Source organism: Orycteropus afer, unplaced genomic scaffold (assembly GCF_000298275.1).
Source record: "Orycteropus afer afer isolate SDZICR_OR568_19922 unplaced genomic scaffold, OryAfe1.0 scaffold00034, whole genome shotgun sequence".
In the NCBI taxonomy this organism is placed as follows: Eukaryota; Metazoa; Chordata; class Mammalia; order Tubulidentata; family Orycteropodidae; genus Orycteropus; species Orycteropus afer.
The window spans coordinates 16,440,297-16,458,486 of NW_006921621.1; the positions used below are offsets into that span (position 1 = coordinate 16,440,297).

Sequence of the window (18,190 nt, forward strand, 5' to 3'; positions counted from 1 at the left end):
GAGATCTCCTGGCATGGTGTGGTGTCATCCAACTCTCTTTTCTGTGTCCTTTGTGGGAATGGAACCTGTCTCTGTGAAGAATGGGTGGACTGGGAAAATGGGAAGGAGCGAGCAGGGTATTGAGTCCTAGTGGGCTTGTGGCTGACAGCATCTCTAGAAGTGGGGCTCTTGTCCTTTGAGTTAGGGAGAAAATAAGGCAAAGAAGTCCCAGGGTGTAGAAGAGTAAGGGAATGAGTGGGCATGAGTGGGGTTGGTGCAGAGTGGGGATAGTCCTGGGGGTGCAGGCAATAGTGTTCCCCCAACTCAAAGATATTTCCCTCCAGAATTATGTATTTCAGAAATGTATTTGTTTGTTCTTTTTCTCCGTGTCCTGCTTGACTCAAAATTAGATGCATCTCCCTGATGGCAGAGCCCAGCCAGAGTCCCCTGAGTCAAGGTAGGATTGATCAGTAGAGGCTTGTTGGTATTTTAGGAGGCGGGGTGGTCTTTCTGGGTTCGCTCTCACAATTCACTTCTAAATTCAAGGTCAGTTCCTCAAAGAAGGTCATGTTGTTGTTGTTATATGCCGTTGAGTCGGCCCCCGACTCATAGCAACCCCTCCTTGGGTTGCTGAGGCAGTATCACTACGGAAGTAGATTGCCCAACCTTCCTTCCAAGGAGTGGCTGGTGGGTTTGAACTGCCAGCCTTCTGGTTAGCAGTCAAGTGCCTTAGGCACTATGCTACCAGAGCTCCTGCAAAGAAGGTCATAGGAATGATAATAACAGCTACTACGTTTGAGCTCTAACTATGTACGAGGCACTATATATTATGTGTAGTACAGTAACCCAGTGAGGGTGGGTATGATTACCATATGCTGGTACATAGTAAGCATTCAGTAACTATTAGCTGTTATTATTTTACAGATGAGAAAAACTGAGGCTCAGAGAGCTTAAGGTTACATATCAAGTAAGTAGCAATGCTGGCATTAACTCTGAAGTCCATGTTCTGCCCATTGCCCATTCAGTCAGTCAGTGAGTGTTTATTGAGTGCCTGTTGTGTGCCACATGTAGAGCTAAGCTTTGCACATGTGGCAGTGAATTATACAGACTTGTTTTCTCCCCTCATGGGCATGTGAAATAATTACAGAACCTGATAAAACCGTGCATAGTATGGAGGCTGAACACCAGAGGACCTAGACAAGGGTTTCTGAAGGAGGACTTCTAGAGGAGGTGGCCCAAGAAGGGTCAAAAGTGAGAACAGCCAAGTGCCTAAAGGTCTGCAGTGAAGGAGGATGATTTGTTCAACTTTTAACAGGACTTTAGGCAAACACTTGCCCACTCCGAGCCTCAGTTTTCATCTTGTAAATTGAGTTTATTTCTCTGGTGGGTGTTGGAGGGATGCAAGTGGGACCATGGGCATGGGAACATTAGACAAATAGAATGTGTTAGTTGTAGGGTGTGAGGTCTTACCAATAAATTGTCCTTTTCCCTTCCTTAACATGGCGTTTCCTCTCCCCTTGGCCTACCATTGAGCAGTGGCCAAGCCAAAGGAGTGTTTGGGGACCAGTTTGATGCCAAGAACAAGCTAACATGCTCCATCTGCCTGAAGGAGTTCAAAAGCCTGCCTGCCCTAAATGGCCACATGCGGTCCCATGGGGGAATGAGGGCCTCCCCCAGCCTCAAACAGGTTAGTAGGGACCACCACCCAGTCCTTCCAAGGCTATATGCTGCTTGCTTTGCTTTGCTGCCGTCCAGATAAAGAGTGATGTAAGCCCCATGATGGGAACGCCTAACGCTTTGACCCTGAGAGCCAGCCAAGCCCAACACTTCCCACTTCCACTGATTTTCAGAACAGTGGTCCAACACAGATCCCTTTGAGGGATCCCAGCCTTCCCCTCTCTACCGCCTGGGAGAACAAAGCAAACAAAAACATGTAGATGCAATATTATTTTTAACTTATACTGCTTGATGCACTCAGGGCCAGAGTCACTTGGGTCTTCTAGAAGAGTGATCATTGTGCAGGGAAAGCTAATCTCACCAAAACTTTCTGTTCACCTCTGCACTTGGGTTGGACTCAAGCATCCAAAGTTCTTAAATCCCCTCTGGATTACCCCAGAAAGATGAACTAGTAGTATACCACGTCCATGCAGATTTAGAATTAGATTACGATTCAAAGAATTTTCTCAGAATTCTTTGAATATTGTTGATCTTAATTTAAATCTATGAGATTAACTGTTAGCCTTTGATTACTGACATCACACTATCTCTTGACCTTACCAGATAAGAGAGCTTTGTCTTCACTTTTTAAAATTAACATGCTTTGTATTTGCAAAGTGGTTTCCTAACCTGAATAAAATACAGATGGAATGCCAACCTCCATTTGACAGATGAGTAAACTGAGGTCCCTAGAATGTAAAGGTTCTAGATGTGGAGTCCTTGGGTGGAACAAGCAGATACTGCACCAGACTGCTAACCAAAAGGTTAGAGGTTTGAGTCCATCCAGAGGCACCTCGGAAGACAGGCCTGGTGATCTCCTAAAAGTTCAGCCATTGAAAATCCTGTGGAGCACAGTTCAACTCTGACACACATGGGGTCGCCCATGAGTTGGAGTCCACTCAACGACAACTGGTTTTTTGTTTACACAAGCTCAGACATTTTGAGGGGCCTGGTTACAAGTCTATGTCCTTTTTTAAAGGAAGCAACAGCAACCAGAACGTCTTTTTAATATGCAAGTAGTAAGTACGTGGTCAAGGTTTTCCAAATGAAGGAAGTAGAATCCATGTCCTTGTCCACCACTATCTGGCATCACTTGGCCTGAGGGACTCAGGGTTGCAGGAAGGAAACCACCCTGCAGGGGTTTTCTATCACCCACCCCTGATGTCCTGGAACCTTTCAGTAACAGCAAAGTTAGTTTCCCCTTGTGAGAGCTGCTCTGCAGCCCGGGATCAAAGCCTTTATTGTCTGTGTAGGAGGAAGGAGAGAAGGCCACACCACCTCAGCCTCAGCCTCAGCCTCAGCCTCAGCCCCAGCCTCCACTGCCGCCTCCGCCTCCGCCTCCGCCTCCGCCTCCACCACCACCGCAGCTCCCTCCCGAGGCAGATAGCCTCACGCCTGTGGTCATGCCTGTGTCTGTCCCTGTCAAGCTTCTCCCGCCCAAGCCCAGCTCACAGGGGTTCGCCAACAGCGTCGCTGCTGCCCCCTCGACCAGAGACAAGCCAGCCAGCTCGGTGTCGGACGACGAGATGCCCGTGCTCGTGAGGATGACCCTCTCTCCCCCACACTCACCCCAAGGGGCTGCCCCCCGCACGCCTGCTGTGAGTTGCTGCTCCACCCCGCCTGCCTGGGGTGGGAAGATCCCTTTGCTTTCCTGAAGATGGGGTCAGCTCTTCTAGAGCCACTGACTTGAGCTGGGACATGGCTTGGCCTCTTGGAGCTGAGCCCCCCCATGACAGCCTTGAGAGTTGTCCCAGCCTCATCCATGCTTCCCATTGAATACCAATTATTCTACTAGGCTAACTATCTGGATTAAATTCTGAGACCAAACTGTGTTCCTGGGCTCAAACAGATAATTCAGCTGGTACTTACTGATACCATCATACCAGGTATTAAAATATCGAAGTACTTCTGTCCTAGATCATAAATAGCTGTTACCCAGGGCCTTGCCCCTCCCCCAGGATCTCCAGCCCTCCCCAAATCCAGCAACCAAAGAAGTACCCCTGGCACAGCAGGACCTCCAGGCAGTAGGCTTGCATCCATTCTAGGATGGTCAGCCTTATCACATACTTGATACTTCAACTATCATACCTGGTTATATACTCTTTGGAGGATTTAATTCATTAAGAGTCCCAAAGTAATTCTACTGAGTGACATTCACCCCCCCAATCTCAGGAAAGCAAAGAGATTGTTTCTCACTCACTGTTAAGTTCTCCTCTTTCTCAAATTCCAAGTGCATCAGCCAAGCAGCTTAGCTTGGCTCTCAGGCAGAGAGGAGTGCTTGTCTCTGTCTCTCTGACCCTGTCTCTCTGATTCTGTCTCTCTTGGAACATGGGGTTACATCTCTAGCCCCTGGGAATTTGTGTCCCACGTGATTGGCTACATGAGACCTTTCTCCTCCCCACAAAGTGGTGTGCTGGGCCATACTTGACCTTAGAGAGTGAATGGCTGCTGGGATTCCAGAAGGCATGAGGTTTGGGTTGGGCCAATTCATAGAACAAAAAGTCCAGGAAGAGCGTTTTTGGTTCTCTATGTAGTGCCTAAGGCATTTTGACTGCTAACCAGATGGCTGCCAGTTCAAACCCACTAGCCACTCCTCGGCAGGAAGGTTAGGCAATCTACTTCCGTAGTGATGCCGCCTCAGAAACCCAAAGAGGGCTCACTATGAGTTGGGTCCGACTCGCCGGCACATGACAACAACAACAACATGTAATATCAAAAGCAGCTCTGGTGGTGCAGTGCCCAAGGTGTTTGACTGCTAACCTGAAGGTTGGTGGTTCAAACCCACCAGCCACTCCACAGAGGGAACACTGGGCAATCTACTTCTATAAAGATTTACTGCCTTGGAAACCCAATGGGGGTCGCTATGAGTCAGAGTCAACTCCATGGCAGTGGGTTTGGTTTTTTGGTTTTTGTAATATCAAGGCCTCAGAAGAGGAGAAACTGATGGAGAATCTCTGGGTGTGCAGAGGTTTGTAAGCTGGCAGGAGTTGGGGTGCTGCAGTAGGCAGAGAGATGAAATGACATCCCTAAGCTCCCTCTTTGCCCAGAGAACCATTTGGTGGGAGAGACATAGTTCTGTGTTTGGAGAACTCACAGTCTGAAGTTGGACACACAGGAAGGTTCCCAGTCACACAGAGGGTCAGAGTCACAGGCAGCATCCCCTACACCCACATTCAAGACAATGAGAGAAAGACAGAGGAAGATGAGGAACAGTGATGCCCTGATTGCAGCCAATGGGACTACACCTGGGTGGGTAAAATAATTAGGGAGAGGAGAACCAGAATGGAAATTTGGTAGGCATTTGCCCAGGAGATCGTCATTAGGGAGTTCTGAGCGAGGAGTTGAAGACAAAGACAAAATTGGTTTTGTGAACACAGTGGGAGAGACATCTTATGTGGAGAGGAGGACTGAGTGGAAGCATGTGGGTAGGATTGAGCACATGTGAGCAAGATGCTCTCACTTCAGGTAAAGAATAAACAGCCCAGGGAGGAGCCCTGAGTTCTAATCCCAGCTCTGCTCCCAGCCAGCTGGAAAGGTGGCAGAGCATGATTTCCTCCTCTGGCCTTGAGGGGGTTGGGCTCATCAGGGTTGCTCACCCCTCGCTGTGCTTCACAATCACCTGGGCAGCTTTTAAAAGCCCTCGGAGCTTGGCCCCACCCCCAGAGATTCCGAATAGCCTGGTCGGATGCAACACTGTAACTGCTTCCTCTCAGGTAACATTCTGGGTTTCTTCTCTGGCCGCGGGAGCTCAGAGCCTTGCCTGGAGGATCACAGACTCCAGGCTTGGAGCTGAAATAACAGGAAAGGAGGCTGGAGGAGAGGGAGCCCAAAAGGGACCTTTGTCCCTGTGATCAGAGGTCTGGATTTCAGTGCAGGGTTGAGGTCACACGAGGTCTGTATGTGCTTGAATTACCTCATCAGTGACTGAGGAATAGTTCCCGGGCTGGGGGGAAGGGGCGGTGCGGGAAATGGACCCGCACACAGGCACCAAGTGCATATTTGCTTCAGCTCCCTTTCTCCTCAGCTCCCTTTCTCCTCAGCCCCCTTTCTCCTCAGCCATAGACGGTGAGCCCTCTGGTGGAGAGAGGAGGCAGGTTGGTGAGCTCCGGCCTAAGGAGAGCCCCCTAGGGGTGAGGTAGGGCTTACGAACCTCCACACTGCAGCTAGGAACTTGGGAGCCTTTGCCCTCTCCTTTTTCCCCACCTCTCAGCTTCTCTGGGGTTGGGAGGGTGCTTTGAAAGAAAGTGATGTTGAGAGAGACACAGGAGTAGGGCAGATTGTAAAATGCTGAAGGCAGAATGTGCCTCAGGTAGAGACTCTCACAGCTGAGGGGCAGACTGGGGCAGGTCACATGACCATAGCCTACCCTTCCCATCACCCCCTGCTGCCACCTACTTAAGCACCACCCTGGGCTCAGGAATTGCCAGGAACCGCAGCCGTGACTGGCTTACAGCGCCTGTGAGGGCACCTCAGACTACCCAGAACCTTTCCTCAGGTATCCCAGCTGCCTCCCAACCACACCCAGCTCTGGAATTTTCTGTGATGATGCTGGCACCCGACCAAGTCTGTTTCTGTTTGGCTTTGGCATGCCCTGCTCTATTTGTGTATATGTTTACTTATTAATCTATATGTATCCATGTGGCAGATCTTCCTTCCAGACTGCGCTTGGTTCCGGCTGCCAAAGAATGAACTAACACTGCTGACAGGAAGCCAGCCTAGGAGAAGGGCTTGGTACAAATGAGATTGAGCCACCAGCGTAGGGAGCAGTAGGAAGGGGTTGTGAGGGGGGAGGTTAACGAGATTAACTCTGAGGAGAGCCCATTAGAGGGGCCTTAAACATCATAGTTGGCTCTCCCTCCCCCAGCCTGAAAGTTGCCTAGGAGAACCCCATGTAGGTCACTGGCCCTCCGAGCCTTGGCTGGGCCAGAGGCCCTTCATGCTTAGCAGCCTTTGCCCCAGCTTCCCTCAGTAGATTACTCTGCCTTCTTCTCAGAACATGTGTAGTGGGTCCCTGGGGAGCACTGGGGAATTAAAGAGCCCACTCAGCTGGATTGCACTCAACAGTTGGGAATGTAGTGATAAGTAATGAAAAGTTTGAATTTATCACTTCTTGCCCACCCACCATCCCTAACACCCCCATCTGTCTCCAGACATTAGCATTTACTCCAAAACCAAAGTCTTCTCTACAGTCAAGGCACAAGAACTTTCTTGGCCTGGAATGGGTATGGCTTCTCTTGAAGGCAGACAATGCTGGGTAAGGGTTGGAGGGAGCAAGGGAAGAGGTTCGCCATTAGAACCGTAGAAGTTTTCCTTCCCTGAGCCTGTGGAAATGGCCAGTTGGAAGGCCAAAGTATTTGAATCAGACCATTCTTACCGTTTTAGGAAATTCCCAGGAAGCATCAGCCGTGCGTGACCAAAGCTGAGGAACCCCTCAAACCTGTGCAGGAGAAGAAAAAATTCCGACACCGGCCAGAACCGCTCTTCATCCCACCTCCGCCGTCCTACAACCTGAACTCCGCTTCCTCCTACTCGGGTGCCACCCTGTACCAGAGCCAGCTGCGCTCCCCACGCATCCTCGGGGACCACCTGCTTTTGGACCCTGCCCACGAGTTGCCACCCTACACACCCCCACCCATGCTGAGCCCAGTCCGCCAGGGCTCAGGGCTCTTCAGCAATGTTCTCATCTCCGGCCATGGCCCTGGTGTCCACCCACAGCTGCCCCTCACACCCCTGACACCCACACCACGCGTGCTGCTTTGTCGCTCCAGTGAGTCGCCCCTTTAGCCTCTTCATTCATGGTCCTGAGGATTTTGTCCCTGTCTGTAGTAGCTACTAAAGGGGCTCTGGTGGCTCAGTGCCTAAGGCATTTGACTGCTAACCAGAAGGCTGGCAGTTCAAACCCACTAGCTGTTCCAGGGAAGGAAGATGGGACAATCTACTTCGGTAAAGATTTACTACCTTGGAAATCCAGTGGGAGTCACTATGAGTCAGAATTTACTCAATGGCAGTGGATTTGTTTTTTTTTTTGTACTGGCTGCTACATTGGGAGGTCTCACTTTTTCTTAAGTGGTCTCCTTATTCCACAGACTTTTATGGAGTATCTGTTACATATACTGGGCACTGTGTTAGGTGCTGAAAATATTTAGAATGAGATGTAGTTCTTATCTTCTAGGGGCTTACAGTCTGGCTGGGGAGACAAATACTAAAGTGGTAATTTATCATCTCTTTGGGATAAGGAAACAGTTGAAATTTGCACACACTCTGTGTCTTAAGACTGTCATGGATGATTGTGTAAGTGGCCCAGAATAAATATAAGTACGATACACGTAGCACACCTAGGATTAGGTGTTATATGCAAGATCAAGCTTTGACATTTTAGCATGATATGTAAAGATCAAATGTGGAAAGATCTATAGCCAGGATATCTTTCTAGAGCAAGAATAGTTTCATAGAAACAATACAGCTTAGCAGACTAGAGTGGGGCAGCTGGCTTCTTTATGCTGTGTGAAAAATGGGGTAACCCTCTGCCATTTAGCACCACATTCCATCTAGCTCCCTGGAGATTTGTTGGGGGTAACTTGGGTGTGGGTTGGGGAGGGGAGGGGCTTGCTTATGACTGATTAAGTAACCACTCATTTGCTTTAGTTTCTTCATCATTGAATAATTGATCTTTGTATCTACCTGCCCCATCCATGTTGACCAGTGACCTTTGGTTTATGTTTCAGATAGCATCGATGGCAGCATCGTGACAGTCACCCCAGGCCCTGGGGAGCAGACCGTGGATGTTGAACCGTAAGGAAAAGCCAGTTGTTCTGTAGAACAGAAGCCTCAGCTGAGGAAATGGATTGAGAAGTATAGTTAGTACTTCTGGGGTCAGAGTAGTCACTGAGAGAGAAGTTGAAATTGTAACCAGTAACCAGTTGCCGTCAACGATTCTGACTCATGGCATCCATGTTGTGTATCAAAGCAGAACTGTGCTCCATAGGGTCACAGTATTTCTTGAGTACTATTGTTTCAGGGTATTTGCCAAAGCATCATAAAAGCCTGAATCTTTGTATTTAGAGAACCAGGATCCCCATCTCTAACTCCATGGGTCAGTCTACCTGTGGCCTCTCATTCTTACACACCCAGTGACACTGAGCCATCTCTCTTGAGGTGCCAGCTCTCTAAGAGGCTCCTTCCTGTCCCCAGCCCCTCCCTAAGATTCTTGGCTTTAGTTTCTCCAAATGGGCTTGGGTGGGCAGTAGGGAAAATCATGGAAGGAGAAATGTGACTTTCGTGAACAGACCATGTAGTAGAGTGGAGAGAGAGATTGCTCAGGAATCAGAAAACCTGAGTTTAGTCCCAGCTCCGACACCCTTTTGTTTTGTAATCTTGATCATAAACCTTCCTAGGTTTTAGTTGACTAATATATTAAATAGGAGCTCTGGTAGCGTAGTGCCTAAGGCACTTGACTGCTAACCAGAAGTCTGGCGGTTCAAACCCACCAGCCACTTCTCGGAAGGAGGATGGGGCAATCTACTTCCATAGTGATACTGCCTCGGAAACCCAAAGAGGGGTTGCTGTGAGTTGGGTCCAACTCGATGACACATAACAACAACAGTATATTAAATGGGAATATTTATAGTTGCCTTAGTTACATCACAGGCCTTTGTGAGGTTCACATGGGATAATGTCTGTGAAAGTGGTCTGAAAGGGATAAGAAATGCAATAAACACTGTGTGTTTGTCCCACTTTTCCTAGTTAAATAGGGCCATCTGGGCACCTGTCCCCTTGGAATTAGCCACCTTCTCTCTCTGTTACAGGGAACAGTGAACCCCTAGGCAGACTGTCCCCTTCTTCCCCTCAGCATCTCTCCTCAGTTTTGAAACTATTCCTTATTCCAGTGAGAAGGTCATGCCTGGAATCTTAGGGTCACACTATGAGGAAATGCCCCTGCATTCTTAACTGCAGAAGGGACTGCTTCCTCCTTCCCCAAGTTGCTGACAGTTGCCCTTGGCCTCGGCCATCAAATTGAAGACCACACTGTTGTTTTACTTCTTGTCATTAAAGACGCATCAACATTGGCTTAAGATTCCAAGCAGAGATCCCAGAACTCCAGGATGCCTCTGCCCTGGCCCAGGACACACATAAAGCCACGCTGGTATGGAAGCCCTGGCCAGAGCTGGAAAACCACGACCTCCAGCAAAGAGGTATTGGCCACGGGAGTAGCTGGGTGGGAGAGGCTTGTTTCTCTCACTGGGATGCCTCGCTCCCATACTGGTGTGTCCCGTAGAAACTTGCTTTTCCATGATATCGAGCTCTTTCTGATGCAATGGCTTCTCTTTGTCCCCAACAGTGGATAATCTCCTGAACTTATGCTGTTCAAGCGCATTGCCAGGTGGAGGGACCAATTCTGAATTTGCTTTGCACTCTCTCTTTGAGGCCAAAGGTGATGTGATGGTAAGGATTCATGAGAAGCAGGCTCCCAGTTCATACTCACCGTGGCAGACCAAAACCAAACCAAACTCACTGCTGTCAGGTCAATTCTGACTCATAGTGACTGTTCTTGAGTTTCCGTGGCAGTATCTCTATAGAAGTAGATTGCCCAGTCTTCCTTCCGAGGAGTGACTGGTGGGTTTGAACTGCCATCTTCCTGAGTTTTTATATTGTTCCCTGTACCATGTAAAGGAGCTCTGGTAGCATAGCGGCTAAAGCACTTGACTGCTAACTAGAAGGCTGGCGGTTCAAACCCACCAGCCACTCCTCGGAAGAAAGGTTGGGCAATCCTACTTCCGTAGTGATATTGCCTCGGAAACCCAAGGAGGGGTCGCTATGAGTCGGGGCCGACTCGACGGCACATAACAACAACAATACCATGTAACCAACTCGTAAGATGACCTTGCCTCCATGTCATCTGTCCTTATCTTAACAAGTAGATACAAATTTAAATTCCTGTAGAAAAGTCTCCAATTGGACTTCTGTTGATATATGTTTTCCCAAAGCTATTATTGTGGGTATCTCTGCCTTGGGAGATTTGAATGATTTCTTTTTAGAATCTTGTACTTTACATAAGAGAACTAGGGATGGAGAAGGCCTTACTGAAACAAGAGTGGGCCCAAATTGTCTATTGTATGTCTGCTGGCTGTTTTTCCCTCCCATGGAAACCACCATAGGAGCTCTGGTGGTGTAGTGCCTAAAACATTTGACTGCTAACCAGAAGTCTGGCGGTTTGAACCCACCGGCCACTCTTTGGAAGGAGGATTGGACGATCTACTTCCATAAAAATACCGCCTTGGAAATCCAAGGAAGGGTCGCTATGAGTCGGGACCAACTTGACGGCAGTGAGTTTGTTTTTCTTTTTGGTATGGAAACCACCAGAATTTGACGTTCATAGAACTATTTTCTTCCCTAACCCAAATGAGGTGTTTACTGTACACCAACTAGTTTTATACTTCGACCTCTGACGTGGTTCTTTGAGTGTCCCCAAACCTTATGCCTTTATGCCTCTTCCTAGCATCAGAGCTGATGTTTTGCTTGATCAGCCTCTACTCCTGGCAGTATCATGCCATCACTGACCTCAGTTTCCCCCTAAGTTCTTCCTGGTACCAGATCCAGCTTCCTGTTTTAATAATTTTGTGAAAGTAAATAAATTCCTCAATACTACTTTCTCATGAGATTTTTAATGCCTTACAAGTATTTTCTAGAATGAGCTATCCTTATATTGTATTCTAGAACTATTATAGAGAACTTATATTCTCTAGAACTATTGTAGACACCTATCCTTAGCCCTTTGAGATCCATGTCACAGAGTGATACCTCTCAAATTTCACATGCACATGAGTCACTTGGGGATCTTGTTAAAATGCACATTCTGATACAGCAGGTCTGGAGTGGGGCCCAAAATTCTGCATTTCTAACAAGCTCCCAGGGGATGCCCGTGCTGCTAGTCTGTGGACCACAGTTGGAGAACAAGATTCTAGACTTTGCTCTGCCCCAAAACTCTACCTGCAGCATATTTTAAAATGCCAGTGAGACTGAAGGAGGCAGAAGGGATTTAAAAAGCTTTAGCTAGGTTCTCTAGAAGTACATGTGTGGTACAGTTACTACTAATACAGCTGTTTATGTTCAGTTATAATGAAATACGTGATTTTTGTGTTAAAACACTTAAATTCACTCACTCGTTTCCTTGGAGCCCTTCCCTAGAGATTCAGCCTCCATTCAGAGGAAGCCCTACCCACTTCTCTGAGGCTGGGGGCCCTCACTAAAGAGGGAGTTGGCTTCTGCTGCCACCTTTGTATTTTCCTGACATGACCAAATTGCTGCAAGCATGGTGGCCAGGGGAGGCTGTTGGATGCTGAGGAAAGGAAACCCCAACTAAAGAAGGCTCTGCCTGGTTTTCATTCCAGTGCCCCCTGGGCTCTGCCATGCTGATCCCTTCCCTCTTTGGGTAGATGGTCTCCCTGGGACACCCAGCCCCCTTACTGACTCTCGCCTTCTCTCTCTCTCTCTCTCCCCTTCTCTCTCCCTCTCTCTCTCTCTCTCCCTCCCGGGTCTACAGGCTGCTCTGGAAATGCTGCTGCTGCGGAAGCCAGTCAGGTTAAAATACCATCCTTTAGCAAATTACCACTATGCCGGTAGGTTCCTATTGCTTCCTGAGAGTGGGCCATTTGCATGTTTAGTTGTTAAGTTGTAATAGTAGATAGCATTGGTTCTGTCCTCATCTCCACTCAAGATCACAAGGCCTTATGGAGTGGAGCTGGTGGGGGCATGCATCTGCATGAGCTACCAACCCTGGGGGTTGACTGAGAGCTGAGCGAGGATGCGTGGTACCTGATGAGCCAGGGAAAGAGCCACAGAGCGTGCAGTGCTGAGCCCGTGACTCTCAGCAGCCCCTGGCTTTGGAATCAGCCAGATGTCGGCTCAGGCCTTGACTTCACCCCCTGGTCAAGTCCCTTGACCTTCTGCAGCCTTTGTTTCCTCACCTGTAAAGTGGGGCTCATATCCATCCTTTGCAGCATCATGTGAAGATTAGAGTCAGTACATGTAGATGATGCTGGGCACATCCTGTTAGCTGTTATTATTAATTTATTAGATAATTGTCAAGAATTTACCAAGTACAAGGGTCTGTGCTAGGCACTAAGATAAAAAATGACTGTGACATAGTCCTACTTGATGCAGTGTAGAGTCTCAGGAGAAGATGAACAGTGGGTTACACTAGTGGCAGGAGAAAGAACTTGCATATATAGGGTCTTCTGAATGTATGGATTAACAATAGCACCACCCCTAAAAGGGAAGGAGAAAACACTTTAAGATTGGAATGGAGTGAGAATCACAAAGAAAAGGAAACAGCTTGGGGAGCCTATGAAGTAACAAAACTAAGGTCAATATCCATTGAATCTAGCAAGCTCCCCTGATTCTCTATTGCAGAGGAGCCTGAATCCTTTAATGCCTCTAATTTTAAAATCATTTCAGGTCAGTGCCTAGGAAGGAACTCTGGTAGTAGGGTGGTTAAGAGCTCAACTGCAAATCGAAAGATTGGCAGTTTGAAGCCCCCAGCTGCTCTGTGGAAGAAAGGTGTGGCAGTCTGCTTCCCTAAAGATTACAGCCTTGGAAACCCTATAGTGCAGTTCTACTCTGTCCTGTAGGATCGCTATCATTTGGAATCAACTTGATGACAGTGGGTTTGTTTTTTGTTTTGTTTGTTTTTTTGGTGCCTGGCTTAGGGAGTTAGAGGTACCTTCTCCAGGCAGCCAGATGTGACATAAAGTGAAGACTTCTCAGCAGATGCCAGAGTGTTCTCAGTGGGCTCCCTTCCCCACCATGCTTTGCCTCACTCAGTGTCCTTCTCTCTCACGAGTCAGCCTTCCTGCCTGTCATCACCTCTCTCACGAGAAGGAAAGGCCTCTGAAACCACTCTTACAAGCACAGCAAGCCTAGGGAGTCTGCCTGTGGATCACTCTCAGCACACACAGTGACTGGTACTAGGCAGGCCCAAAATGGACATGTGGGATAAGAAAGCCACCATTTAACCAATTAACATAATCTTGATCATTTCCTTCTTGTTGTCTGCCCCTAATGTGGGCAGAAAGATGTGGGAGTTCTCCATCATCTGCCATGGAAACAATCCAACCCTCTCTGAATTCCCAGCATAATCTGTTTCCCATTAAACCCTGACAAGCTGTCCACCCTCTTGGAGCCTGTCCCAAGCTTCTTTCCATAATGGGTGAGGCAGTTGGTTGACCAGAAGGGGCTTCCCAAATTTGTGCTGGGAGATGCTGATGCCCTTAGTTCTTGGGGTACCTGGGAGTGGCCAGAGCCTATGGGCTGCTTAATACCAGCTGGGAACAAACTTATCTGGGACCCAAATCCCCTGCAGTTCTTTCTAATATGCCAAACAGGCATTATTATTTTTTTACGTATCTCATGACACAAAATAGATTGGAAAACTGTGGGCGAGAAATCCCCTCCGTAACCCCCAAATGAAACAAAACTGAGCAAAAAATACCAAAATAATACTAAGCACTTTGAAACTGGAGGGCTCTAAATTCTGCTAAGATTAAGTCATTTGGGGGGTGCTGAGGAGCCCTGGTGGTGCAGTGGTTGTGCTTATCGGCTCACCAAAAGGTCAGCGGTCCAAACCCACCAGCCGCTGTGTGGGTAAAAGATGTAACAATCTGCTTCTGTAAGATTACAGCCTTGGAAAGCCTATGGGGCAGTTCTATTCTGTCCTTATTAGGGTTGCTATAAGTCGGAATCAATTTGACAACAAGTTTTCTTGTTGTTGTTTTGGGGTGTCTAGCTAATCCCTCATCCACCACCTGACCCTTCCCTCAGAGACAGACCAGGAAGGGCTCCGTTGCTTTATGGAATCATTTTGACCCTTTGAGGCAAGAACAGAGGAGGTATGGTCTGGAGGGTTGGTGTCCTACTAGCTGTGTATCCTCTAGAAAGGGATGCTCATCTGTGTCAACCAGCCCCTACTTTCTCCATTATGTGCACAGAGTAAGTCCAAGAGAATCTTCTAGAGTTAGAGCAAAAGAGCTTGTTTTGCTCCAAGGTGCCCTCTCTGAGGTCACTGGTCTCAAAATCTTTACCTGACTCTATTCCCTGAATGGGAGCTCTGGTAGCATAGTGGCTAAGGCACTTGACTGCCAACCAGAGGGCTGGCGGTTCAAACCCACCAGCCACTCCTCGGAAGGAAGGTTGGGCAATCCTACTTCCGTAGTGATACTGCCTCAGAAACCCAAGGTCAGTTTCTGAGGGATGAGTCAGGGATGACTCGATGGCACATAACAACAACAACAACAATTCCCTGAATAGTGCCCTTCCAAGCACAGAACTCACCCCCTTCACCTTTCTCCAGCTACCAGCCACTACCTCCTTCCCACACTTCTGACTTTCCTTACTTGGTTCCTGGATAGCTTTGAATCCTGTCTCTGTTGTCCCATCCTGATTTGGCCTTTGTATCAAGCCCTTTGGATTGCTCCTCAGTAGGTCTGTCTGTCCAGCTCAATTCCATCCTCATCAAGACACTTTGGTCTTCGGGATCTCTTCTGGTTCCCAACTCTGTGACTGTGGCCAGGGTCAGCCCACCTAGCTCTCAGCCCTAGAATTGCACTCCCAGCTCCAAGTTGTCTAGAGATAGACCTACTAGGCCTGTCTGTGGGAAGGCAGCAAGACTGGGTTACAGGGAAGGCTGCCAGTTTGGAGAAAAAGAGACACAGGCCTGTGAAAATCACTCATTCCCTTCCCTGCCTTACCTCCTCCCAAGTTGTGATTCGAGGATTGTGATTAGAGGGGTGGCAGCATCCTTGCTCTTTTCTGTTGAACTGGTCATTCCTACAGAAGGATGCAGAGCAGAGTGGGTGTCAGAAGTGGCCCTGGGCTTCTCAGCAAAGGTTCCACACAGGCTTTCCTTGGTCCCCACCACTCCCCACCACTGTCTGAGCTCTTACTGAGTCCTGGAGCCTGACCTGAGCTCTGTAGATGGGAAAACCTGGGAGATACCCATTCAACTGGGGAGGTCTAGTCTCTGCCGCTAGGAGTCCTGGTAGTACAGCAGTTAAAGGCTCGGCTACTAAATGAAAGGTTGGCGGTTCAGACCCACTCAGCTGCTCCATGGGAGAAAGACCTGGCCATCTCCCATTTGCAACCCAGAAAACCAAATGGACAGTTCTGCTCTATCCTGTGGGGTTGCTGTGAGTCAGGATAGATGTGAGGGCACCCAACAACAACAGTCTGTGCCCTGGAAGCTGCACCAGTTTGATGAAGGAGACAGAATTACATACTCAAGAGCATACTTTTCAAGAAACATAAATGTAATTTAATTTGCCCATGTCCCTAGCTGGATTGTGCTTAAGAGCAGTACTGCTTAAGGGCAGTATTAACTGAGTTAATACTCTCTGCCCTTTGCCTGGCCTGACAAAGCACTTGAAAGGAAAAGCCATAGTGAACAAGCTTGAGTTTTGGGTTCAGATCCAGGCTTCCCTTTCTTTTTTGCCCCCCGGAGGGAACTTTGGTAACACCCCGTTTCACTCAGCATGCTTGAAAAGATTATTCAGCGTTCGCCCATTATGGGAAACCCTACTCAGAAATAAAGGTCTAATATTAAAACAGCTCTCCTTTTCTTACAATAAACCTGTCTTCCTTCTGTAACTGTAAAAATAGCCATATTGATAAAAGTTTTAAAATTCTTAAAAGGAGAAGCAAAGGGCCCTGTTAAAAACATACTGTGGCCAAACTTCCTCTCACCTCTCGGTGTCTCTCTTTAATTGCCTGGGTTCACTGTAGATGGCCCCAGAATTAGCCACAGTCCAGAGTCTGTTTCCCAGCAACCAAAGCTGAGAACATTTTTCCTCTTGATACTGTTCAACACCAGTTACATCCAGTTAATTAGGCTCTTTGTAATTAGCCTTAATCATCTTGTTAGGGGGCCCCTGCTGATAATAACCCAACAGCCGGGAATCCCCAGGTAGAACAAATGGCTCCTGGGGAGATGTCAGCAGACCAGCCCTCTCTGTGTGCTAAGTGGGCAGCGGGAAGCTTCAAGAGAAAGGGAGGCATTGCAAGGGTGGAAGGAAAGGGGAGTGTTTGAGGCAGCCCCTGCCTCGGTTTTGTATTTTACTCTGGACTTTGTCCAAGACACGGAATCTAGGAAAGGCTGGCTTAGAACCTTGTCTAAGAATGAGGAAAGTACCCCTCTCAGCGACTCCAGGACACCTGATCCTTTCCTTGATTTTGGATTACAGAGGGGTTTTGGGGGGCATTAGAGTTAGGAGCAGTCAGGAGTAAGGCTGTGGGGTTAGAAATCCACAGAACAAGGAACGCTGGCAGCAATAGTCATCTTCATGACTGCCGTTCACACAGACATCAGCAGAGACCACTGGATGACCCATATCTGTGGGCTGATTTGGAACCTGCTCATTGAGTTGCCAACAAAGATCTAAAACATGTATTGAGCACCTACTTAGGACCAGACCCTTTGAGTCACAGGGGTGAATGTCATGATCCCCATGTCACAGATGAGGAAACTGAGACTCAGTGAAGTTAAGTACACTTGCCTAGACTCACAGGAGTTAGTGGCAGAACCAGGTTTGCAGCCTAAGGTGTCTTGACTAAATTCACCCTTTTCTCACAGCACAGTTACCTTATTCATAAAACTTGCTATCAAGTCAATTCTGACTCATAGCGACCCCATTGGGTTTCCAGGGCAATAAATTTTTATGGAAGTCAATTGCCCCATCTTTCTGTGGAGCAGTCAGTGGGTTTGAACCATCAACTTTCTGGTTAGCAGGCAGATGCCTTAGGCACTGTGCCACCAGAGCTCCTTATTCATAGGCGAGCATATTCAGGTATTGTTTCTATAAAGCAGTCCTTGACCTGGGAATTTAGTCAGAGAACCCTGGGGAGGAGTTTCAGCTCCAGGAAGCAATCTTGAGATCAGGATGCAGTGAAGATGGAGCTGCTCTAAAGCGTGAGTATGAGAATGGATTTGCTTGTCCAACCCAGCCTCTGCCTGTTTGGGTATACACACAGCGATACCATCTGCACTATAGCATGGATGCTAGGAGCATGGAGAGGAGCCATCATCTCTTGCTCTGTAAGAACATGCTCCCGCCCCCTAGCCCCTGCAGCCCTCAGAGAGAGAAGATGTGTAGCCCCTCCCAGTCCAGGACTGATGTGTGGGATAAACACTTTGGGATCCAGAAGACTGAAGACCACCGTTGTTCCCTATCACAGAACAACAGCCCTGACAACCACCACGAGGAGTCAGCAAGGGAAGGTCTCCTTCCCCCATGAGGCTTGGGATTCCCCTATAACAGATGGCCCAGGAAGTTACTTCACATTCTATGGAGTTGCAGCTGATAAGCCATTTGAGGACATGCCTCTCAGAAGCAGGCAGACCTGGGAGCCTAAAACTGCCCCTTGGGCCAGAAATCAGATAGCCTAGCATGAGGTGGAAGAAAGCATGTCCTCCATTGAGATGGTGCTGAGAAAATGAATGGCTTGCTTA

At 48.2% G+C, this 18,190-nt stretch overlaps 1 protein-coding gene across 1 annotated transcript in view; it reads left to right on the top strand.

The window, feature by feature from the left end:
* TRERF1 (transcriptional regulating factor 1) overlaps positions 1-18,190 on the top strand; it is a 58,107-nt gene that overhangs the window by 2,495 nt on the left and 37,422 nt on the right. Inside the window, exons 2-9 of the mRNA XM_007936247.1 lie at positions 390-436; positions 1,516-1,666; positions 2,949-3,233; positions 7,078-7,462; positions 8,421-8,487; positions 9,748-9,887; positions 10,034-10,137; positions 12,236-12,311. Coding sequence (XP_007934438.1) covers positions 390-436; positions 1,516-1,666; positions 2,949-3,233; positions 7,078-7,462; positions 8,421-8,487; positions 9,748-9,887; positions 10,034-10,137; positions 12,236-12,311 — 1,255 coding nt within the window. The remainder of the gene's footprint in view (positions 1-389; positions 437-1,515; positions 1,667-2,948; positions 3,234-7,077; positions 7,463-8,420; positions 8,488-9,747; positions 9,888-10,033; positions 10,138-12,235; positions 12,312-18,190) is intronic.